Source organism: Taurulus bubalis (genome assembly GCF_910589615.1).
Source record: "Taurulus bubalis genome assembly, chromosome: 1".
NCBI classification, from domain to species: domain Eukaryota; kingdom Metazoa; phylum Chordata; class Actinopteri; order Perciformes; family Cottidae; genus Taurulus; species Taurulus bubalis.
Genome location: NC_136589.1, coordinates 20,374,522 through 20,400,196, shown reverse-complemented (window position 1 = coordinate 20,400,196; position 25,675 = coordinate 20,374,522). Strand labels below are relative to the sequence as shown.

At 41.2% G+C, this 25,675-nt stretch overlaps 1 protein-coding gene across 1 annotated transcript in view; it reads left to right on the top strand.

Annotated features, from left to right (window-relative positions):
• LOC306741967 (cadherin-12-like) overlaps positions 1 to 21,411 on the top strand; it is a gene marked incomplete at both ends in the record, with an annotated part of 72,013 nt that extends 50,602 nt beyond the window's left edge. The window contains 4 exons of the mRNA XM_079224303.1: positions 818 to 939; positions 1,073 to 1,187; positions 5,572 to 5,823; positions 20,822 to 21,411. Of these exons, the coding sequence (XP_079080429.1) occupies positions 818 to 939; positions 1,073 to 1,187; positions 5,572 to 5,823; positions 20,822 to 21,411 (1,079 nt within the window). The remainder of the gene's footprint in view (positions 1 to 817; positions 940 to 1,072; positions 1,188 to 5,571; positions 5,824 to 20,821) is intronic.
• Positions 21,412 to 25,675: the final 4,264 nt, after the last annotated feature.

The window sequence follows — 25,675 nt, the reverse complement described above, 5'->3', positions numbered from 1 at the left end:
TTGCCTGCGACTTTATAAATAGTAATAGTAAGCTCTCTTTAATAACCCAAAATCCCAAAATAGTTGTAGCCACCAAACGTTGTGTATCGCATTTCAGCGACAGAGGAAATAGTCCCGTATGTGTATGCCGGTTGCCGCCATACTATAAAACTGTAAATCACAGATTTACTGACCAGGCCGGTTGAAAGCAGGGTGGAGGATGACACTCAGCCACCGATGTAAAGAAGTGCTCTCGCTGCTTCTGTCTGTCTTTTATTCGTCATTTTTCTCCTCCATGATGCTTAGAGAACTTGCCTTGCGTCGGGAAATTACCGACGTAATTATCACTTACTGGAAATTATCACGATTTTGTGATCAAACCCTTTTCATTCGACATCTTAGTTTCCGGTTTTATGCACTTGCTCCCCGCTAACTAGTCTGCTCTCAGTGTTATCTGCTCTGCTCTCCTGATTGTAAGCCGTATCAACGTTTGACTGTACAGCAGGAACAGGGACCACAAATACATTATTCACTGCTGACACTCATCAAAACTCATTCCCTCCAAAATATCAAAGTTTACACGAAACATGTTTGGTAACTGTCAAGCTTGAAATGACAACTAACGGTCGCGCAATTTAAACCTGTTATTTTAAATGCGCACTGATATGGAACGCTCTAAATGTAAACAGGCTGTACAGTACTTTATTGCTGAATAAAGTACACCCCGTGACTCACTCTCAACCAATCAGAATGCTTGATTTGATCTACCTGTATTATAATAAGACATGAGTCTGTGTCACTGAGTGTGTGTGTGTGTATGGCTTCATGTTACTTACAGACAACCCTTTGCTGTACACTAAAGTGGCAGTGGCAGTCATCGTCCTGGATGTGAACGAGTTCCCTCCTGAGCTGGCGGTTCCTTCAGATACCTTTGTCTGTGAAAACTCCAGAGTGGGACAGGTAAACTAAACTGTCTCTGCTCAAAATGATGTGCTGATTAAAATCTTTTATTATTATTTTATTAAGATGTATCTTTACGGTTCCTTTATTCAATGTGCTAAACAGATTATTTCTCTGTTCGCTTCCTAACCAGGTAATCCAGACAGTCAGTGCTGTGGACAAGGACCTTCCTGCTGTTGGCCAGAGGTTCTTCTTTAAGTCTCCCAAAGAGCTTAGCAACAAGAACTTCACTGTTCGAGATTTTGGAAGTAAGCAAGAAAGGTTACATGTTGTATGATGCCTATTTTATTTAATTAGCAAAGTACTTTAAAATCTAGATCTTTATAAGTACAATGTATTAAATGTGAAAGCAATGTGACAATTTAGAAGGAGTCACTTTAAGGGATGAAACTAGAGCTACTTTTTTGTCTGTCTCTTCATACAGAGGCTTTGTAGCACACTTGGACACAGGGTTTTAAAGAACATCTGAAAGCACAGGAATACCAGCAACGCACTGCATGCTGCAGGCTGTTTTAGTCTACTACTGAATGAATCTTTTTTCTTATACATACAACATATCTGCTTATACTGTCACTCTAACAACTTTATTCACACAACTCTCATTCTCACAGGCTACAGGTGGGTACTATGCTGTTACATCGCACCATATCCCCCCCCCCCCGACACGTCATGACATTCAACTTGCAAACTCCGACATACATTCATATTTGCATTACTGACGGTTATGATCCATGTGTCGCTAATTTTATACCGCTCATCACTTTTTCCCCACCTGAAAGCACAGGAATACACTCAGATCAGCAATGCACTGCATGCTGCACAAACAGTTTCCAAGTTGACCTCAACACAACTATCAAAGAACACTGGTGATGATTAGGTCAGGAGGTGAATGCAGGCTGCTGGGCTGAAGTGCAGACACAGGAATCCTGGAAACAGGGGTTAGTAAAAAATGTCAATGCAAGATAAAAACCACAAGAGTACTCCAAATCGTTGCAAGGCATCTGCGCGTCCGAGCATCACACTACCACGGAAATGGCGACATAAACTGGCAAAGGTGAGAGGGAAGCCGGGGTATTTGACAGGAGGGATTGATGAGAAGATTGCAGACAGGTGTTGGGGATGAGCCCAGGTGTTGAAAGCCACGCCCACGGCACACACATAACACAGGGGGGAGACACAGGGGAAACACCAAAACCGGACCGGGGTCACAGCCGAGCCGATTTTTTTTGGGAATATTTTATTTTTCCAAATATTTCCACAATGCAAGAGAACATGCAGAGCATACAGAACACACTACATCAAACATTACAGGAAAGTTAAGAAAGAAAATTAAGTGAATAAATAAAGTTGTTAGCAGATGTGGTTTGTATAGCGTGTATACCCAGTGTTAACCCGAATATACAAATGGTGGAATAAGACAACGTGGGGAATCACTTCAGTTTCAGTGGAACTCTGTTATCCAAAAAGTAAAACTTTATTTGTCACATGTGACAACTTGAGCACCTCTAATTGGCTGTTCTACTTGTCCATCAAAACAGTATCTGGATTAACCCCATAAAGCCTGCATATGGTAATATATATATATATATATATATATATATATATATATATATATATATATATATATATAATCATTTAGGAACACATTTTGTGTATGTTAACAAAAGTAAATAGATAAATACCCCCCCACAAAAAAAGGTTTCATTTGGAGCTTCATTAAAGACCCGCTGAAAGTTGTGAAGTTTCCCAGTAAACATAGCTCAGGATCCAATGGAAAGGTAATCCCTGTGATCTTAGTTAAGGCCTTACAAAATTCGAAAGTCTCCAGACGCTTCTGTTAACCTGCCAGTGATGAGCTTCATTACTGCTTTAATTGGTCATTTTGTTATGGTTTTATCATTTGGTTACAGAGAATTTACTACCGAAAGAAAAATAAAACACTTCTTTTTGATACCCACTTGCTGGGAGCTTTAACAAATCCTTTCCCGCTGAATAGAGAGTGTCTGTTGCCTTTGCATGTTGCACTGGAATGTTCAGCTTTTACATATCCGACCCTGACATTTCCTGTTTTCCACTGCAACACCTCACCAACAAGCATTGTTATATTGTTGCGTGTTTGTACATATACAGTCAGCATCAAGTCTGATAGACTCAGAGACATAGGTCTGCAGCCACCAAGGATAACTGGAGCGTGTGTGTGTGTGTGTATATTTGCAACAATGGGAACACCTTTCCAACAGTGGACCACTATGCCGTTACACATTCACCACAGTCTATTTCTTGAAATGTACAGCATGAATGCAATATTGCGATATATTGAGTATTGTGATATGTTGCGATTTATTACCTTTTTTTTCAACTGCAAATTGTCCCCAAAGTTAAACTGTCAACATATTTCATCTAATAAGATAACGTTTTCAGTCTGTTCATCTCACTTCAATCATTTTTATTGCAGCAAATGGGACAAACTGACCAACACTTTCATAAATGTTGCACCTGACAAACTGAACTGCTTGTATTACAGTCTGCATAGTCACGTCATTAGGTTCATTCGTTAGAGCTGCGCCTCGCCTGGAATCCAGACGAGAGCAGGCGGCCACAGCAGGAGGCGTTGTCAATAAACTGAAATCAAGTCGGGCAGTTTTCAGCTGACTTCAAAGTATACACAGGAAGTCACAGAAAAAATGACTTCCTGTTAGTTCCGAACTTTTGTCTACTTGTAGTTTGCAGATCACGTTTGGATTCATTCATGTGTTTGTAAATATATATTTATGTAGAAATGTGTGTGTAGCTGCATCCTTTGTTCTTTTTATGTCTGCCTGTGAAATACATTACTACTCATTTTGATATGTGTTATATAAATACGATTTTGTATTATCAACCACACAAGATATGTTTTTAGATCAAACATGAGACGAATGGTCAACAAACCAGCGTTAAGTATTACAACTACACATAAAATGAGGATTTTCTCCAATACGTGGTGTTTGCTGTCAGATCTAAGAGCCAATCAGCTCTCTGAACATCATGCACTGGGCCACGCAATCCGTGGAGAGCTACTGCGGCGCCTGACTCTGAAATCGACGGCCGGCTTGATCTCGTGAGAGTATCGTTGATCACGTGTGCATGACGTCAGAGCAAGTCGAGAGCAAGTCGGACACAAATCTAACCGGCGGGCATTGCGCGCCGATCGCCGCCGATCGCCGCCGATCGATTCTGCGTAGAACTGGCTCATCTCGAACAAGCCTAATATTACAGTCAGCATAGTTGCGTCATTCGAGCTGAACGCACCGGAGAGGGGGCGGGACTTATCTCTGTGGTTTATCTCTGTGCAAATAAGTTTAATTTCTGCCATCCACCATGAAAATAACCACTATTTCTGCTTTATACTTGTTATGGAAATCCCAAAGACGTCGGAGCATCAAACGCCCTCCTTTCTGGGTTCATATTATTATGCGTAGGAATTTCACCGACTTCTCCAGGAGCTGCGTCGGGATGACGGTGTTACGGATTACCAGACGGCCGTGTTAACTGGTGACTTTCGGCCGAAAGTCGCCAGTACATGGCCGCCTGGTAATCCGTAACACCGACCGGCCAGCGTTATGAGAGTACCAGCAGCCAGTTTGATTTATGCATTTTTTTAACGTCTTTAACCAGCGCTGTGTCGTGGACTTTGTCCTGTGCGGCGTGCAACAGCTGTGCGAGCAGCGGCGCTACGAGTGACAGGAAGTCCAGATGTTTGACGGCGCATTTCTCATTTATTTCACCGATGCCTCCCATAATTGATTACATAAAATATCGATACTTGGCTTCCGTGTATCGCTACAATATCGCCACGCAAACTATCGCGATACTACCACCTATTTTTAGGTTCTTTCCTGTAAAAAATTGCATACCCAAATTAAAAAGGGTCTTATCTTGGCAACCACTAGGGCTATTTGAATAATTCTCACTCACGTGGGGAGTAGAAGGGTTTGCAGTGAATGCCAGCCTTTGGCCAGCCTTTGTGTTCATCTGATCCAATTTGAATCACTGCTATATATATATATATATATATATATATATATATATATATATATGTATATGTGTATATATGTTGTTTTTTTTAACACTAGCTCTAAGCGTGTATTGTTTTGTTTGAGCTTTTACCGTGGTATCACATTGGCCATCGAGAATCATGGAATTTCTCTGGTATTGGTATTAACTACTAATATTCTGGTATTGAGACATACTTAATCCGACTACACGACATTTATCAAATGAAATAAAAACAATAAAAAAATGCCTCTTGTTTGTCAGTGACCTTCTGAAAGAAAAATAAATATTCTTATGTTTGCTGTTTTTAAGGTCCTGTGCTGTTTGAAATCTACAGAATGGGTTGGGAAAGTCAGAAGGTTCCACATTGGTGCTTTTGGTCTTCAACTTTCTTGACAATAAGAAAATAAAAGACAATCCTATAGTGTATTGTATATTAGTATTATTGTAAACTGAGCAGGCTAACACTTCAGCTATGCTAACGCTTGATATTCTCCAGTGTCGATCATATTTTTCTCAGAGGATGCTGTGAGAGTGAACATAGTTCCTATCTGGGACATTGTCCGTGATCTAACATCACCCTCTGTTGGTTTCCAGACAACACCGCTGGCATTGTCTCTCGGCGTATGGGCTTCCAGCGGCGGGTGCAGGATGTGTATGTCCTTCCTGTTGTGGTTGAAGACAGCGGTTACCCTGCCCGGAGCAGCACAGCCACCCTCACAATTCGAGTGTGTTCCTGCGAGGGCGTCGGCTCGCTGCTGAGCTGCTCAGCGGCGGCCATCTTTCTGCCTGTGGGTATCAGCACTGGAGCTCTGCTGGCTATCCTGCTCTGTGTAGCTCTGCTGATCGGTAAGCTCATTGTTCTACGACGACATGATGATATAATGAAACACCAAACACTGTTCATGGGCCGAACACCAGCTCCTTATTTCACCTGCCAGCCCAGTCTTGGGTTGTGTTAAGGTGTACTAGCACATATTTTAACTCTGTTCACTATGACAACTATTTGGGTTGTTTGCTGACAAAAAAACGAAAAAGAATCACCTCTTGATCTTTTTGGTTAATTGTCTGCTGTCAGTCAGCTCACAAATGTCCTTCATCAGAGCGTTTATGACAGCAGTAAACTCTTTTTAATGGACAACATGTGCACACCTGCAGGTGTCTCTAATCGCCACCAAACAAATACAAAGTGATTGATAATAAAATAAAAATATCAAAAAACAATATCCGATACTGCAGTGAATGAGTAATTTCAACCATATGAGATTTTTGCAATACATTTGTCTCTCTAGAACATTTCTCTTAGAGACAGAGGTCACACAAGTATGACTTTTAAAGCCTTGTGTAGGTGAGGAGAGGGCAGTGGTGAGGATGTCAATACTTGAAGAGCCATATTACTCTACAGAGTTTCAAGAAGTCAGACGCAGACAAAACATATGCTGGACCGTTGGTTCCATTTGAAAACAACACTTGTACAATGTCGTAGCAACATATTTTTCTGTCTTGCTGGTCCAGTGCCCGCATACACACCAAATACAGAGCTCTGCTACATGCACATATTAGCTCCGCTATCAGATGTTACATCACTCATTCAAGTCAATTTTGGTGGTAGCCAAAAATATAACCGCCAGTGCTTTTCTAATGATGTCTCGTCCGTCGGCCAACTTCGGTTCTGACTCCTCAGACTCTGCTGCTGCTGAAGGCTTAACGGGGTTACTGCTCTTCTTTTGTTCCTGCTCTCGTCTCTCTGCACATCTCCCTCTACCTTCTACTTCCTCCTTAGGGCACTGCAGTTGTCCACTTCTTCCATTCTCTGACAACATTTCCTGTACCTGTACTTGCATCGCACTTTTCTAGTCTTTCAACCAGTGGGGGGCCGTGCATTTTCTACCTGGGCCTTCTGTGCCGTCTGATATCGTATACATAAATATGCGCATGACGGGATGCTGCGTCATCAACCCAAATAAAGATAGTAAAAACCATTTCACAGGGAAAAAAGGGAAGAAACCGGACGGAGAGCAACAGAGGAGGATCCCTCTCCCCGGATGGACAGAAGTATCATGTGACCAGAATGAATAACGTAGCGGAGTTACAGCACATTCAATGAATATGACAGCAATTAATCATATGAGTGGTAGACATGGTCCACGATCCAGATAACCACGGTCCATGAAGCAGAAGGAGGTAGAGAGGAGGGGCATCAGCAGACTAGCGACAAATCTAAAGACTTTTTTGTGTGTTATTGGAGACTTTCTGGTGTCTTGGAGACTGATAAGAAAGCATTGCACGTATCGTTGTGCAGTTACTGTTCTCAGCGAGCAGTGGGTGCTGCCGTGAGCCCCACCCCCTCCGCCGTCCCAAAGTGGCCTGACAGGAGCCGAGCGAGTCGCGCAGCAGTAATGGCAGAGAGGAGAGAGACCCACACGTCTCCGCGTCCAGACTAAAAATGAATTGCGCATGCGCAAAGCCGCCGCTGATCCCGCCCTGGCTGGATGTAAATGTTTCTTCACTGTTATGCCGTGTTCACACCAAAACAGTTGCGAATTTTCGCAACGCCACTTTGCCTATTGTTGAAATATTTCAACACCGGCTAAAAAGCGGAAATCGGATTTGCGAATATTCGCAACGCCACTTCGCCTCTATCTCGCCGCCCGGCGAAAAATTCGTTTTTTTCGCAACCTAAGGCAACTGTGCATTGACTTAACATGTAATCTGGACACACGAATATTTCGCAACTCTTTTGGTGTGAACACTGCATTACACTAAAATAAATGACCTCAGTCCCCTTGTCCCCTTTGTGTGCCTCTCTGTGACATCAGCTAAACATATCGTCATCATGTCTCAGTCTTACGGAAGCGCATTGCATTCACTGGATGAAAAAAAATAGACCCTTTTTCTCGCAATTACGACATCCTGATCTCGTAATTACGAGATCTTTTCTCGTAATTACGAGATCAGGATCTCGTAATTACGAGATCAGGCATCAGATCAGACATCCTGATCTCGTAATTACGAGAAAAGATAAAGAAAAAGGAAACATCTGTAAATCCTCTCTCAGTGGCAATGATGGCGCTATCGCAGTTAATGTGCTATTATTACCTTCTCGGTTTGAGACACTGGGAAATACTGATGTTTCTAAAAAATGAGGATGGTATTACATTGAGTATGTCAACACTGCGCAGGCATCTCAAGGCGTTAGGATTGTTCAGGCGGAAAGCCCAGTCTGACGTGCTGGATGTCGCTCTGTTTCTGCACGAGCAGTTGAACGAATACGGGATGCTTCATGGATACAAATTCATGCATTTGAAATGCATCCAATCTGGTTTGGTAGTGACTGTAACGGACCTCTGAGAGTTTAAAGTATTGTAATAGTTTGTTCCTTTTTTTTTGTCCGTTTTGTTACTGCAGTCGATGCATTTCCAGTTGCGCTCTTATATTGAAGGTACAAAAAACGGAAGTTGTTAGTAAGAAATGGGCAAAAAGAAAAAGTTGCCATAACAACGGAAAACAGTGATAAAAAGGTTACGGATGTATTAGTTTAGCACCTGGCTGATATGGGCACAAGGTTTGCACCTTCAAGTTCATTTTTTGAGAAAATATTGTTTTAGATGGTTACGTTTTTTGTCTGTGTCAGAGCTTAAGCTAACCAACTGCTATTTCTGTTTTTCTTCATAGTTCTTACGGTGAATTCAATAAACCTTTACGAACCATCACTTAAAGACTCCAGACTATAATTCTGCCGGGGATGCTACAGTGACTCAAAGAACTGTGCGGCACCTGTTAAAAATCCTAGATCCCCAAGGAGTAGCTAAGGCAACGGAACCGTCTTTGAAGACGCCTGTACACATACATGCATACAGACGCCTGTACACTTACATGCCATGCAGTGGCCAGTATGGCACCTTTCGTAATCAGGTCAGGATCTCGTAATTACGAGATCAGGATGTCGTAATTACGAGAAATGGGGTCTATTTTTTTTTAATCCAGTGAATGCAATGCGCTTACGTACAGTCTATCTGTACGCTCAAAAATACAGGAGTGGGAATCAAGTAGTAGCAAATTCCACCTTAACTGGGATCAGAAGTCCTTGAAATACCTTGGAATACACCTACCAAGAGATATCTCAACATTGGCAGAGATAAACTCCACTCCCCTCTCAACAAAAATTAAAGAGGATATACATCGATGGAACTCTTTCTTTCCTCGGATGAAGCCATAGATTTGACTCTGTAAAAATTAACATTCTTCCACGATATCTGTTCCTATTTCAAGCACTCCCTGTAGAAATTTCCCCCGAAACAATTCTCTGAATTGGATAAAATCATTTCAAGATGTATCTGGCAAGGGAAAAAAACAAGAATTACATTTAAAACTCTACAACTTCCAAAAGAAGAAGGAGGAATGGCTCTACCCAACTATAAGGATTACTTCTATGCTGTCCAGGTTAAACCCTTAATTAACATGTGTACCTATTCTTATTGCGCCAGGTGGAAAGATATTGAACTCTCTATTTTTAATAACCCCCCAATTCAAGCAGCATTGGCCCACAAAACCTAGGAAAACTTAGAGACAATTTACAAAACCCATGGATCAAATTCAATTTAAAAATCTGGAACATGATAAGAGGAGAATATAAACTAGATCATAAACTACAAATACTTCAATGGTGTGTCTATGACCCGGGGTTTAAGCCAAATGAAATGGATCATAGATTTAAATCTTGGATCCCAAAAGGTATAACAACATTCTACTCTCTGAAAGAAAAAGGGCAACTAAAGGACTTTGAACACCTAGGGGAAAAATATTGCCTTGAAAAATCAGATTTTTATAGATATCTCCAGATACGCAACCATTTTGAACATAACATTAGAAATACAATAGACCTTGATGAACCAATACTGAGAATATTTCTCTGTGCCTACCAAAACGAAACAAATAAGGGTATTATCTCTAAATCCTACAAGGGCCTTATGACGAAAAAATCCCACACTGCAGTATATGTAAAAGAAAAATGGGAAAGAGATGGTAACCTCTCAATATCAAATGAGGAGTGGTTAGATGTGTGTAAATTCCAATGGAAATGCACCAATTCTCATATATGGCGGGAATTTGCATGGAAGTGTGTTATTACACCGAAGCAGAAGGCACGCTTCACGGGAGGGGATGCCACATGTTGGAGACGGTGTGGGGCTCATGAAGCAAATCACTGGCACATATTTTGGGAGTGCCCTGTGGTAAAGCCTTTCTGGGCAGAATTTCATAAAACATTAAAAGTCATACTTAACACCGACTTGCCCCTGGAATTTTCAACTTTATTCTTATTTGATTTTCAAATTTGATTTTCAAGCAGGGTGTCGAGATAAATACATGTTTGGCATTTTAATGCGTGCAAACGTTGCTAAGCTATCGTCAACAAACTAATGCTAGTTACGGTCTTACAAACACATAATGGAGATCCAGTACTACTAGTCGTATTATGTTCACTGAAAGCAAATTAACGGTGATAGGGACAACAGTTGATTACGCACCGTTCAGTCTCACAGAATCGCTGTAGCGAGCTATCTGTCCCATTAGCTCCTTGTTAGCGAATCCTTCAGGCACTGAAGCTGCGCCATCCGTCCTCTCCAATATAGCTTTGCTCAGGACTCTTTGCTTGGCATCTTCTGACTCACAGTGAAGCTTTGCACACGTCATACCACGTCCATGTTTAGATGCTTAGACGTGGAAGTGGAAACCATATCCGCCAGATTTGAAACCATATCTCTGTGACGTATTATCGCGAAGACATGATTTTATTAAAAACGTAAACATCTGCCCCATCTGCCCGCCCCCAAAGTGTTAACAATACTTAGATGATTAATATTGATTCAACAAAAAGTGTGATGAATAGGTATTGGTTAAGAAGCCTGGTGGTGGCCTTTAAATAAACAACAGTGGAGCAAAGAATAACCTGTATGTAGAAGCGCTAAAGGACTTTGAGGCTCCAAACAATAGTCTGAAAGTCATTATGGGTAGCAACAGTAATCTTGTAGCACTGCTTAACATTTTGTTTCTTGTTTGTTCCTTTCTGTCAAAGCTTTGACACACATGGACGTGATGAATAAATGAGCCGAAAATGCAACATACTCACCTGTAAATATTACATGTCTAAGGCTTTTAATGTGAAAGGTAACGGACAAAGTTGATCTTGGCTGACTTTGTAAATAATAAATGGACTGTACTGTATAGATCTGTTCTAGTCTTCCGACCACTCAAAGCGCTATAACACTACTTCAATCAGGAGAGACTTGTTCCAAATTCACCAATACATTTTATTACGTTGGTATAACAATGAATAGTGCAAAGTCTTTGGCGATCGGACTCTATCCTGAACCAGGATAAACATGAGGCAGTGACTGCGAGTTCTGATCCGGCAGAATCCCCCCTGGAGTCAAGACACTGGTGGTGGTGGTGGTGGTGAAGAAAGGAGTTGCTGTCATCCAGTGATGAATGAGGAGTATGACTGCCTGCTGCCTGCAGGTGATTGGGGTGGAGGAGGGTCGCATTCGTTTCCGAGCTAAAAATGACAACTGACAGGAGAGCGTTCCTGGAAAAATTTGCCGAAAAACGCCTATCCAGGTATACTCAAAGTAAATTGCAAGCTGTACTTGAACTATTTGGAGTAAATGCATGGCCGTGGTCTCTTTTGAAAGGTAACACTCTGAAGCTTTTCCCCCTCAATAGTCAGAATCACTTTAAGTGCTGCTGACACTGAGTTATATAAGTTTGAACACATTATTTCCGCCTGAACATTTCTTTGCAAATAGATGCCTGTAGATGACTATAAATGGGACTTATGAACTGGAAAACACAATGGGACAATAGCCTGAAGCCTTATCTAGTCTAAGTAAAAAGTAGAAAATGTATATTTTACACATGTTTTTCTAATGAAATGTCTAGGCGTTTTTCCATTTTGAGACTGAAAATATTCATAATATATATACTATATACCTAAAATATATACCTATATTAAAAAGGCTTATAGTCATGCAAATGTATAGAGGTACTATTTCTATTTACTACCAGTATTGCTGACACAGAGAAAATTAAGTATAAATGCATTTTCGTGCTAATTCAATGCCAAACTGAGGATCTGTCAGCAGCTGGTCTGTTCTCATGAAGCTGGAACCTGTAGTGATCATCTCCACCCCTTCTTGTTGAGACCTGTTTTTTAGGCAATTTCATTGGCTATACGAAACGCCTGTCATCCGAGCCGTATGACGGGACAGATCCACGTAAGGAAAGAGAGGCTGACCCTGTTCTTCAACGTAGACTCTAGTTGGGTAATGTAGCCTGTCAGTCAGGACATGAAGCTCCTATTGGTTAACGTGGGGATTCATTCGAAAGGTTAGATTTCGGCGGACATTTTGGTGGTCAGTTTTCATCTGTGCTCTCATGCAAATTTGTTTTGCATTTAAAAACACAGAGATACTGTTTCATATCTTCCAGCTGATATGAAATGATGCAACACCAGTTTGTGGATATTTATGGATGTAATCACGTGTTTAGGACTAAATCTTTTATGGGAGTTTTTTTTATTGGACCTTTATGATATAACACCTTTGTTGTTGGAATGTTATCAATTTATGGATCAATATGAGGCGTCATCGGTGAGTTGCCTGGATTTTGCTATCGTTTGTTTGTTTGTTGTAGTCGGACATTAATGTGAACTGTAGCTGCTGTGGTGGTCTGCTCTTGAAACGGAGTGCATAGTTGGAATCACAAGAATCATAGGTTTCAAGAAACATAAGGCACTCGTACCGAATTATAAATAGATGTGCAGTGTATAATAGAATGTACAGTGTACAGTTGTAAAGGACGCCCGCGGGAAGGCGGAAAACTAACAGGTTAAAGTTTGACAGCAATGATATGATTGGCTTAGAGACACGGTGACACATCTGGTTGGTTGCTTAAAAGTGGATGCCCCCCAGATCAGCTGCTACCGTAATGAATCGCTTGGAGAATTAGACTGAGATATATGAATGACCCGTAGTGTAGGGTCTTCCTTCCTGAAATACCGCTTAAGCTCCATTTGTCATCATTCACCCACTCACACACTGATGGGAGGGGCTAAGGAGCCACCTGCCCATCAGGACTAACTAACATTAATATACACATTCACCGTAGGCAGAGCTACGGGAGACATTTTAAGTGTCTTGCCCAAGGACACATGACATGGACCCTACTCACCACTGAGCCACAGTCGCCCCATTTTAGGGATTGGATTCATATTCTGCCCTTCTTCGGACTCTCTCTATCCTGTTCCTGCAGTGGTTTTCTTCACGTCTTACACTGAGTTTACACCAAACGGGAAGCAAATTTGCGCCTCATTACTCGCAGGAGTTTGATCGCAGGATCATTTGGGTTTATTTACGTCTCACGTGTTTACTCACGCTCTAATCAAGTGGGGACTCTCTCCGTGTAGACAACGTTTCATCATACGTGTACTTTGTACTTTTGTAATATGTGAAGTTCTCAATAAAGGTCTTGAAATAAAGAAATTCTGCATTCCCCCCACAGTTTGAGAACCACTGATGTAATGTAACATAGCGTAACTTAATGTAGCCATGATATAATGTAGGATAAGGTAATGAAACGTTTTGACATTTTTTATGAGGGCATTTTGAGATGACAAATTGGACCATGACAGCCCGTTTCCAATTAATGCAGATGTAACACTAGAGGGCATCAACAACCCACAGAAAGCCACTAATTATCACAGGAAAGTCTTTTTTTCTTCTACCATCTATACATTTTATTTCTGTCTCTGTTACATAAACACCTGTCCAACACAGTGAAAACATGCAGATATTTATCCTGCTTTCACAACTGATTCACCGCAATCATGTGAGATGCGCACGCGTGTGTGTGTGTGTGTGTGTGTGTGTGTGTGTGTGTGTGTGTGTGTGTGTGTGCGTGTGTGTGCATGTGTGTGGACTGACTGGTATCATGGCAGAGAAGAATCACAGCCTCCAGAGGACATTGTGCCTTCTTTATTGATGTCCTCTGAAGAGAGGGAGGAGAGCTGAAAGAGGACATAAAGGAGGAGAAGGGAGGATGGGCTAATAGCTGCTAACACATCTACATTTTTCTTGAGTCTTTTCCTCTCATACTGTATATCAGGATGGCAATGTTGGACTTTGTTGTAGAGGAAGAGGCTTGAAATCAGGGCTGAAGCAATCCTGCTTTGGTGTTAATTACTGAAGAGTTACTATCTCAATATTTGTGGCTAAAATGACACATCTAAAAAGAGTATATTTTTACAAAGAAGGTTTCCTGTTCAAGGTACAATAGAAAATTGACACTGCTGGTACATACCAGAACAGATGGTGGGATTGTCTTCCTGGAGAATGGCATGTTATATTCCTTTCTTAACATTCTCTTGGTACCTACAAGGCAAAGAGCAGCGGGCGGACTGGGAAGATCTAGGCCAGATGAAAAGATTCTGTCCACTGACTAAGAACATTTGGACATCAAGACCAGACTCAAGCACTGAGGCAGTTAGTTTCATTTGACACTAGTCCTATTGAAGAGGCATGTCAGCCAATACAGGCCAACAATGTCCAGCGCCTTTAGCATCTCAGGGCAGATCTCATCCACCCCGAGTGTCTACCTTAGTGGCCTCCGCCAGGGATATAGGACCACCCCCGCCGCGTCCACAATAGAGGCTTTGAACATGATCCAATCGGATCCCATGTCCCAAACCTCCCTCGGGATGTGAGAAGCTCTTCCGGAGGTTGTAGTTGAGGACCTCCAAGACAGGATCTTCCGGCAGACGTTCCCAGTTCACCCTCACTAGATGTTTGGGCTTGCCAGGTCTCTCCAGCCGGCTCCTCCCTCCGTCTGATCTAACTCACCACCAGGTAATAAACGGCTCTGCTCCTCTCTTCACCCAAGTGTCCGAGAAATACGGTCGCAGATCAGATGATGCGATTGCAAAATCGATCATTGATCTCCGGCCTAAGATGTTCTGGTACCAGGTACACTTATGAGCCACCTTATGCTCGAACATGGTGTTCGTTATGGACAAACCGTGGCTAGCACAGAAGCCCAATAGCGAGATACCGCTCGGGTTCAGATGGGGCACCCCGTTCCTCCCGGTCACCCCCTGCCAGCTTTCTCTGTCATTGCCCTACGTCAGGGGTCACTAACAGGCAGACCACGGCCTGGGTCTAGACCCAGACGCCGTTGTTTCTGGACCCTGGACCGAAAACCAACTATCATTACCGAATTATTAACTATTGATGGATCGGTTCTATTTCATCGGAGGTCCAGAAAACACACCAACCAATCACACGCCTTGTAAATCCTCTCACGTGATGCTACTCGGCCAATCACATGTGTGTATTCTGTTAAGCCCCGCCCTCGACTCGAGTGCCATATTCACACACACAGAGCGACAGGAGAGACCCGATAGTTGGAAAAAAGTATGTGAGTCAGAAAAGTTATTTCACTTGGCGCTCCAAAAAGAGAAACGTGGACATCTTAACCAGAGCCTTTAACCAGGAATGGACAGACTCTTATATGTTTATTATTCCCACAACCAGTTTAAGAGCAGTATATATTTCTTTTATTTCAGACTCGTGAGTCCATATAACAACAAACAGAACAACAACAATATATAAAATACAATACACTACAATACAAGGACACAGGTATAATCATTAGTTAAAAAGTCACTCATGGTTAAAAACATACAGACACTTGTTCCCACAACCAGTTTAAGAGCAGTATGTCTCATGTTCAGTGATATTAAAAGCAGCGATGTAAAGCGCCACTACGAGACCAAGCACAGATCTTTAGAGCAAACGGACCGACTCACATCCCAAATTAAGGCACAGAAAAATAAACCTAAGAGCCCAATATGATCAGAACCCTAACACATTAATGAATATGATCAGCACCCTAAGGGGCCGTTCACACCGCAGTCGCCTCTAAAACGCCTTGGCAAAAACTCCACAGGCGTTATGGGCATAACAGCCAACTTTTTTTCAAATAGTTTTTTTTCAACTATTTCAACTTTTAGGCGCGCTGAAAAAACGCTAGAAAAACGCAAGCTAACACATGAATTAATATGATCAGCACCCGAACACATGAATTAACTGACCAACAATGATGTGAACAGAGAGGAGAAATGAGCTGAAACAAGTGGTTTAATGACCACAGATAAAGTCCCTCAACACACATTTCTCTTTTTAGATGACAAGAATATAATATCTTGGCTCTTTTAATTGACAACACTTGACGCCCGAATAAACTGAATGTGAAGCTGCATGACAATTCAGTTAAATATTTTTTTCTAAAATTATTTTATTTATTTATTTAATTTATATAGTCACATTTTTCTAAATCTTTCCGTTTTAAATCCAGCCTTTATTTCTACTTGAAATAAGAGAAGATAATGTATGTATTATTAGAGTATGTATTATTTATAATTATTCCATTTAAATTGTAAATCTGTAATAATAAATATTGTTTAGATGTTAATTAATTGAACTTTATTTAAATTGACAGTCAGTTGTTGACTACATACAGACGTTAACTGTTGGCTACTTCAAACTATGATGCTACACTGCGGTCTCAGTTAACACATAGTTAACGTTGTGAATTCAAACTAAAACACTATCTTATGTTTAGACAAGTAAGTAACAAAAACACATAACTTCAAAATAACTCCAGAACTTTAGTTTATCTCCAGGTTGAAAGTTCTGTGTTTGTCTGACCCTCCACCACCCTGTGTGCATTCCTTTGGTCTTTATACTACGTCATTTTCTCTGAGTGTCTAATAATGACTTGTTGAAAGCTCGGGGCATCTCAGACAGACACTAAGGAATATTTTGTCTGTTGGTATCAGATGCCCTGACAATAAGAACAAGCTGGATGAGCTGCTGGTACCCAGATGATCAGTTTTGTTTCATTGTGCCTTATTCTGAGTGGGTCTCAGAAGGGCTGTGTGTTGGTTTTTAATGATAGAAAGTAGCGTTCATTAAAGCCTGGAGAGATTTCAGTTACTTACCGAGCCAACTGCAACAACACACCCTCCTCCTCCTCTAATGCTAACACACTGTCATTCTCCCACCTGCAGCATGATACAGGACTGTTGCTGAAACAGAAACAGTTTTTTTTATTGTTTAGTATATTGGATTATATGTTTCATATTGTATCCCTTTTGTGTAGATGTCTTGCACAACTGTTTAGTGACACACTCCAACAAACCAAATATTGGCTTTAACCTGAATCAAGAAAGCAGCCAATGAACAGCACTTGACTATCAGTTGAGGCATCTTTCACAGACAGATTGCAGACTGTGTGTTCTCTTTTGAATTCCTCTCTGACCTATAACATTATTTCTGGAAGTGTGTTGGTTCCTTTTTACAGTCCTCAGGTGTACTGTACTTTAAATTCTTCTTTCCTCCAGCAGCCAACAGCACAAAAGCCCTGATACAGACATTTGATGGCTTTCTATTAAGTCTCCCAAAGAGCTGAGCATGCAGAAACATCAGCATGCCCTAGTACATACCAGCAGCCTCCATTAACCAGCTCCTAGTGTACATTGTGACATTGTTTAGTTTCTATAGTACATGTTGTTCTATGCACTGATCTGCCTCACAGATCATTGGTTTATAATGGAAGGAAGTGTGTGTGTGTGTGTGTGTGTGTGTGTGTGTGTGTGTGTGTGTGTGTGTGTGTGTGTGTGTGTGTGTGTGTGTGTGTGTGTGTGTGTGTGTGTGTCCTGGGGGTGGGGATTTTTTGACTATATATATTTATAAATATAGAAATACTATTGTGAATACTGTGAATACATATTAATGATGTGTGACTGAGTGGTGAACCAAGATAAATGTGCAATGTGTCCCCCTCATATGGCTGACAATAATTTAAGATTTAATTTTAAAGGGAAAATCTGCCACCTTCTATGTGGACATTCAATAAGTGTTGATGGTAAATGTAGTTCATTGAAATAGTAAATACCTCAACGCTATATTGACCCACAAAGCAGTTTTTCCCTGCTCACAGAGGCCTGGCTGTGCCTACATGTACCAGGATGCTCTGCGCACAATCTTCTGATACCCAGAGGTTCCCCAACAGTTATATTGGCCCAATCCCAGTCTCCACCCTCACGGACTCACAGACTTTGTCGGGCTTTGGTTCTGTCCTGCTGTCACATTGTCGAGTGCGTGAGGTCTCTCTGGCAGACATTTTGAGCCCTTTATGAACTGTTTCCTTAAGTCAGCATTAGTGCCGACTTTGCCTAAGGGAATTCCCCACAATTCATTGCAATGTAACGCAGTTACCAATGGAAGAATGGAGAAAAAAAAGGTAAACAAAGAGGAACGTAGGTGTTCAGCCCGATAAATAACATTTACACAACATTAAGGATTAAAGATGGAACATAAAAACACATGAAATCAGAGGAATGCAAGCAGAGATTATATATAATCATTTTTTATAAACTCGGACGTGCCTGTGACTTTTGTGTCGAGCTCTGCCTTTTACCGTGATTTGTCGATTTTTTTTTTGGAACAAAAACTGTTGTAATGTTCATTTTTTATTTGCACACACCCCATGAAGCTTGGTCTGTAGTATGAAGTCATCCCTCAGTCCCATTTTATCTCAGTCCCTCTCTCATTTTGGTGAAATTAGTGAGAGACAACACTTTATTTACATGTGTCTACCATTTTATTCATATATTCCACCGCTTTTGTGAACCTAAGACCTTTGGTTCGTCCACATGAGTAAAGTTATGTTTTCACAAGAGATTTGAAGAATTTCAAAAATCGAACTTCAGTTTTTCAGCTTTAGGGCCATAATATCTCTTTACCCTTGTGCCTTAGGACAATGGTGCCTCGTTATATAGAGAGCTGAGATTGTTCTGCAATTTTTGATGTAACACATTGTCAGGATCTGGTAAGAAGGTGGACCCAAAATTCCAACAAACTGTTCAAAGTCAATTTAACATACAAACAAAACTCAGGTCAGGCTTAAAACAGGCCGAGGAGTCAAAGAGTCAAAGAGCTTGCTGGGGAGACTGCTGGGAACGGGTCGGTGATGGCGAATCTTTGATGTGGAGGCAGCCTCACAGGGCACTTTCCATTCATTGATTGTCTGGTTAAAGCAATGGCCTTAGTTTCCCTGCTCATATTGGTTATACAGTAGTAGACAGGACACACTGAGGACAGATTCAATTGGAAGATAGGATGAGTGAGTGAGTATATAAGAGGGAGAGAAACAAGGACCACAATATATATTTAACTGTCAAGATGTGATGACACCGAGTCCAAAGCCAGAACTCTTCACATTCATGACCAAGAACCCTGGGTAGTAAACGGGAAGTATTCTCAAATTAAATAAAAAAACAGTGCAATCAGTCTGTTGAGGCAAATAAACAAACTTATATGCAAATTATTGATGTATGCAGACATGTTGGAGGATACTTATTAATGATATTCTTTAACTTGTCACATCTGTGATTTACTTATTCGCTTTTGGGTGATTCTTTTAGGTCTGGTTTCACAATAGGCAGTCTTTAATGGCCTAATACACAAGAGAGCTTGTGACCTATTGGTTGTCTTGTATTTCATCTTAATCACTTATGTTGATTTCAAACATTGTTTCTTACCCGTCTATTGTCAATGTCTCCTAGCTTCTGCAGAGCTGTTTCTGCTTCAACTCGGACCAAAAGTACTTGCCGTAGTTGTGGGTTCTAAAGATTTGACAAAAAATATCTTCCACTTATTCCAGAGCTTTCAGCCTCATGTCATGAGGTTCCTCCATGGATGGAGTAGTTGTCATTGTGTGAGCCACATTTTTTAAGTTCTTTGTGACAACTGAGCTATCCCCATTTCAATCAGGAGAGACTTGTTCCGAATTCACAATAATTTTATTCCGTTGGTATAACAATGAATAGTACAACAATGAATAGTGCAAAGTCTTTGGCGATCGGACTATCCTGAACCAGGATAAAAAGGGGCAGGGACGCTGAGTTCTGACCCGGCAGAATCCCCCCTGGAGTCTGGACACTGGTGGCGGTGGTGAAGAAGGGAGTTGCTGTCCTCCAGTGATGAGTGAGGAATTGACTGCCTGCTGCCTGGAGGTGACTGGGGTGGAGGAGGGTCGCATTCATTTCCACGCTGAAATGACAACTGACAGCACAGAGTAGAGCACACCTTTAAAGTTTGACAGCAACGATCTGATTGGCTTAGAGACACCGTGATGCCTTCGGTTGGTTGCTTAAAAGTGGACGCCCCCCCACCCGATCAGCTGCTACCGTAATGAAGAAATAGACTGCGATATATGAACGACCCGTAGTGTAGGGTCTTCCTTTCTGAACTACCGCTAAGCTCCATGACAACTGAGTGATCTCCATCCACTGAGGAAAACCATGTGGTTGATTTTTGTTTTCTTCCGATAAACAGGTGATATAAAACTGGGGATGTAAAATCTAACCAATTATGGGTCTCATATATATATATAACTTTTAATTATAAAATAGGAAACAAGGAGAAGACATACTGTTGGAGTGGTGTACCTTGATGTGCTTTGACATGGCTGTGGATGAGATTATTGTTGTAGTTTCTTCTGCATGTTCCTTGTCTCCAAGATTACAGATGCAAAACCAAAATCCAAACCTATGCAATCAGAATCAATTTAAAGCTACTATAATCACACAAACTATCAACATACAGGTTTTTATAATCATTTAGTAGGACCAGAACCAACGAAGAGTCAGGCAGAAAATATTAGATTTATTATGCTAGTATGGATCATTTTCTAATAACTCATCATTTATTGTCTTTGTGTCTGGTAGTCATGGCAGCATTATACGTGGGCCAGAGGCGCCACAAAGAGAAGGACACTCTGATGACATCAAAAGAAGACATCCGTGATAATGTCATTCACTATGACGATGAGGGCGGCGGCGAGGCAGACACTCGTGCATTTGAGATGAGCACCCTGCGCAACACACATTCACAGCGCACCAGCTCTCACAGCAGCAGCTCCAAAAAGGAGAAAAATGGCTACGGAGATGGGGTTCTGCTGCACCTCAGCAGCCGCTGTGACGATGTCAGGTCACCTGACGTCCACCGTCAAACGGCCAGTGTAATCGTGAACAACAAGCAACAACTGACCGAGGACGATGCTGAAATGATGAAGGAGTTCATTGCACTGCGGCTGCAGGAGAGTCAGCAGGGTTACGCCGCCCCGCCCTATGATTCATTGGCGACCTACGCCTACGAGGGTGAGGGCTCCGTGGCCGGCTCGCTCAGCTCTATAGAAGAGTCATGGGTTATTGACGATTCAGGGGATTTTAGCTCCCTTGGTGACTGGGGACAACCGTTCAAAACACTGGTTAGCATCTTGGACAGATATCCGCCACCTCAGACTGAGGAGAGCTGAGAAGAAGCTAGACAGCACACTGGACACTTTGGGAGGCCATGTGGCAATCGGACAACTTTTGTTGACATACTTTTTTACTGCGACAGGCCCTGACTCGAACGATGTGAGGACCTTTTTTGGAAGCTGACAATGTGAAGTAGACTTGTGAACTGGTTAACTAGAGCCGCGGTCCCCAACCTTTTTTAATAAATATGACGTAATAAATATGACGTAATAAATATGACGTAATAAAAAAATAATAATAAGACGTAAATGATACGACCGGCATAAAGACAATTAAAAAGTGCTTGAAGATACAACTCACCATTACGCCGAATTAGTGGGAGCCCTGAGCTTGTTGTTTTTGGCGATCTCAGTATACTCTGCCTTGATTTTAATCCAGAACACCGAGTTGAAACAGACATTTAAGTTTCATTTTTGGGGTAACGTATCATGGAACCTCCTTAAATGTGTCAAGATGTTACGTTTGAGGCTACGCACAGACGGATGTATCCGGTCATTTTTCAAAATAAAAATGTTTTCCAACTTTTTTTTGACTTTTTTCATAAATTCTTTCTCTGCGGCCTGGTACCAAGTGACCCACGGACCGGTACCGGGCCGCGGCCCGGGGGTTGAGGACTGCTGAACTAGAGAACACAGAATCTAGCTACAGATATGTAAACAGGTAAAGTTTATGGTTCCTCAAAGTGCCTGAGGTACTATATGTTTACATGTATTTTAATTTACGTTAGTTAATAAAAACATCTCCTCATGTGGTGATTTCAACATCAGATCCTTAAGTCTCATCAAAACATTTCCAACATTGGTCAGCCGGTTCCTAACTTATTCTCTTGCATGTCCATGAGGTTTCCATTTTGTTTCAGAGAGAAATGCTGCAACAGCTTCTATGCAATTTGGTACAGACAATACAAGTCCATTCAGGATGAATTGATAAATAGTTCTCTAGGGCCATCTTTAGGTCAACATTTAAGTGTGTGCAATACTTTGTTTTATGACCAAATATTTGCAGAACGAATGGCATTCCCAGCCTCAGCCTCAGCTGTACTTTACCAGAGGGTATCAATAATACAAATTAGAGGCATATAAAACAACAATTTGAAAAGAATGCAAAATATACAACACAGTAGGCATGTGGAAAAGTGACAATGGTGTTATTTAAGCAGCAGAGTCAGCCAGTCTGTTTTAACAGTGTATATCAAACTAATATATGATATGCTGAAGTAATGGTACTTCATCATATCATATATGATATGATGCTTACAGTCTTTAGATGCTGCCATTTATCTCAATATTGTGAAAAACCCTGTCAGGAGGATTTACTCAGCCGTTACTGTGAAGCAAATACGAATAGTTGAGGAACCATTTTGTTTGTCCTTCTGAAATTCGCAATTCAATACCTGCCTATATGCATCAAATCCATCTTGTCCTGTGCGGCTGCTGTGATGGAAAATAGATTTTGTTGATTGCTACGGCATAACAGATAGCCTCAGACAGTAAGATGACCTTCATTTTATCAAGCCTTGATCTCAGCTGGGACAATACACTCGGGTTGACAGGACAGAGTCAATTCACTCCTGAGTTCATTTTGATTTATAAGGTAAATTACGGCCGTGGTACCATCGTTCCAATCAGAACATGACAGGGCGGGGAAGCGGTTGATACTTAAACTTGAACTATTATAACATGTAATCTTTTTACTATAACCATTGAACATATATACTGTTTTAGTTCAATTATAGTTTGTGATTAGACCATATAAAATGCATAGGACGCGATCAGTATAATATAGCAATGTTTTATAATCTATATAATGGGTATTGTAAAAAGCTCTCTGTGTAATAGGATACATCAGCCAGTGTTACCATATTAGGCAACAGACCTCCAGTGGTTGACCTTAGAGACAGGATGTAGGTTTGACACGTGAAGAAGAAGGGGAGGGGTAAAAGTGTGTCTGTGAGGTACAAAAGCTGATGCACAGAGCAGAGGACAGAAGAATTTCACCAGAGCTCTATGTCTGAATAGGGATGTCACCAGATCTGAGAAAACTGGACTTGATAAGCATTGTAAACGGGGTACACCTTTCTAGTCTTCTGATCACTCAGAGAGCTGTACACTACATGCTCATTCACACACACACATGTATACACTGACCAATTTGGGGTTCAGTGTCTTGCCCAAGGAAACTTAGACATGGAGACTGGAGGAGCAAGGGATCAAACTGCCAACCCCTGGGGCCGGTTTTTCAAAAGTTTTAATATGGATCAAACTGATCCAGATTTGGAAATCTCTTTTTCTGCTATCCAGGATCACGTAATCCATTTTATTTTTATGCCGGTTTTTCAAAGCAATGTGGGATTGGATTACTCTGATCCAGATTCAAACTATTAAGGATTACCACATCTGGATTACCTGTGGTCTAAATGGGACTATCACAATGTAGCTATGTAAAGAACAACAGGTAGAATAGTGTGGGGTCACTCCAATATGCTTTATTTTAACAGAAAATAGGACTGAATGGAACAGCAAACAAACAATATAAACATCCCCCTCCATTGTCCATTTCTTGGAAACAGGCAGGCCGCTCATCTGAGACCTACACCAAATAAATAAATACATACTTTACTCACAAATACATTATGGATGCTTTTCATTGTCCTACACAACATGGCGCAAAGTCCTTCTCTGTGATGACGTCCCTGATGCACCTGAGCCCATTGGAGACACTGACCAACCTCCGGCATTCTGTCAGAATGAAGGCCCGACTGGACAACCAATAAGAGATGCAATTGTTCGATACTATTTTTGATAAATCCATGACTGATGATTGTGTCAGTGTGATTAATGTTTAATGAACAAAAACAGTTTGGGGGATTCATTTATGGGGCCGAAATATTTATAATTTATAATTTGCTGTACTGAAAGGTTGCTAGCCTACGTAGCCTACCTACTTTATGTACTTCCTGTTGAACAATTCAAGTGAAATTGATGAATAAATATAAATACTGTAAAATGCATGATATCAATGTTGTATTATTTAACGAACCAATTTTAGTGACCTAGTTTTATTACTAATATCCACCATGAATCCACCCTCCTGCTGGGATCAGTTTAATCCTGATTTTTGGGATCAAAATGATCCTAATCCTACCAAAAAGTTTTGAAAACCTAAACTCAAGGTTTGATCCGGATCAACAACAAGATTGGATTACGTGATCCAATCCAATTTCTGAATCCTTTTTTTCTTTTGAAAAACCCATTTTCAAGATGTGATCCAATCCGATAGCCGTAATCCGATCAGATTACTTTTGAAAAACCGGCCCCTGGTGACAGGATGACCCACTGAGTCACTCCCCGTATGTTTTTAGCAACAAAGATGAATAGTTTTGTATTAGTTTTGATAACATCCTTCCTGCTTTAAAACGTCTTAGCGTTCCTGTCAAATTTGCTTAAAACGGCAATCAAGGCATACCCAAAACTAAATTGAAAGCTGTACTTGTACCATTTGGATTAAATGCATGGTTTTGATCTCCTTTCAAATGTAACACTCTGACGCTTTTCAGAATAACGTTAAGTGCTACTGGCATTAAGTAATATAAGTTTAAACACACTGAAGTAGAAGGTTTTTATTTCCGTCTGAATATTTTTTCGCAGATCCCTGCAGATTAGTATAGCTGGGACTTATGAGCTGGAAAACACAATAGGACCATATCATGAACATGTTTTTCTTATGGTATGTCTAGGCGTTTTGTTATTTGGAGACCGCAAAGGACCCAGAGTATCCGTGATGTATATACCTATGCTCAAAAGGCTTATAGTCTTGCAAACTTCAAGAGGTACTATTTAGATTCACTATCAGTATTGCTGAAACAGAGTAACTGAAGCATAAACGCATCATCGTGCTTACCACTCACTAACAAACAGCTGATCTGGCACCAGCTGTTTGCCCCTTATGCAGTGAGTCCCTGTTTGGACTCTCAACCTACCACTGAAGCAGCGTAACGTTTTTTCCGTTCATCCGAACAATCGGCCTCAGTGGGCTCGGTCTATACATGAAAGAAGAGGGGAAGGCACTTTCCTTCAACGCGACCTCTCGTTGGCTATTGTATCAGAATCAGAAACCGTTTATTTGCCAGGAATGTTTACACAAACGAGGAATTTTTTTAGGCGGAAGGTGCATACATTAGACATGAGACGTTAGACGAGACAAACAACAATCAACAATCAACGACAACAACAGTGCAATGATATTAAATCAAGTATAAGA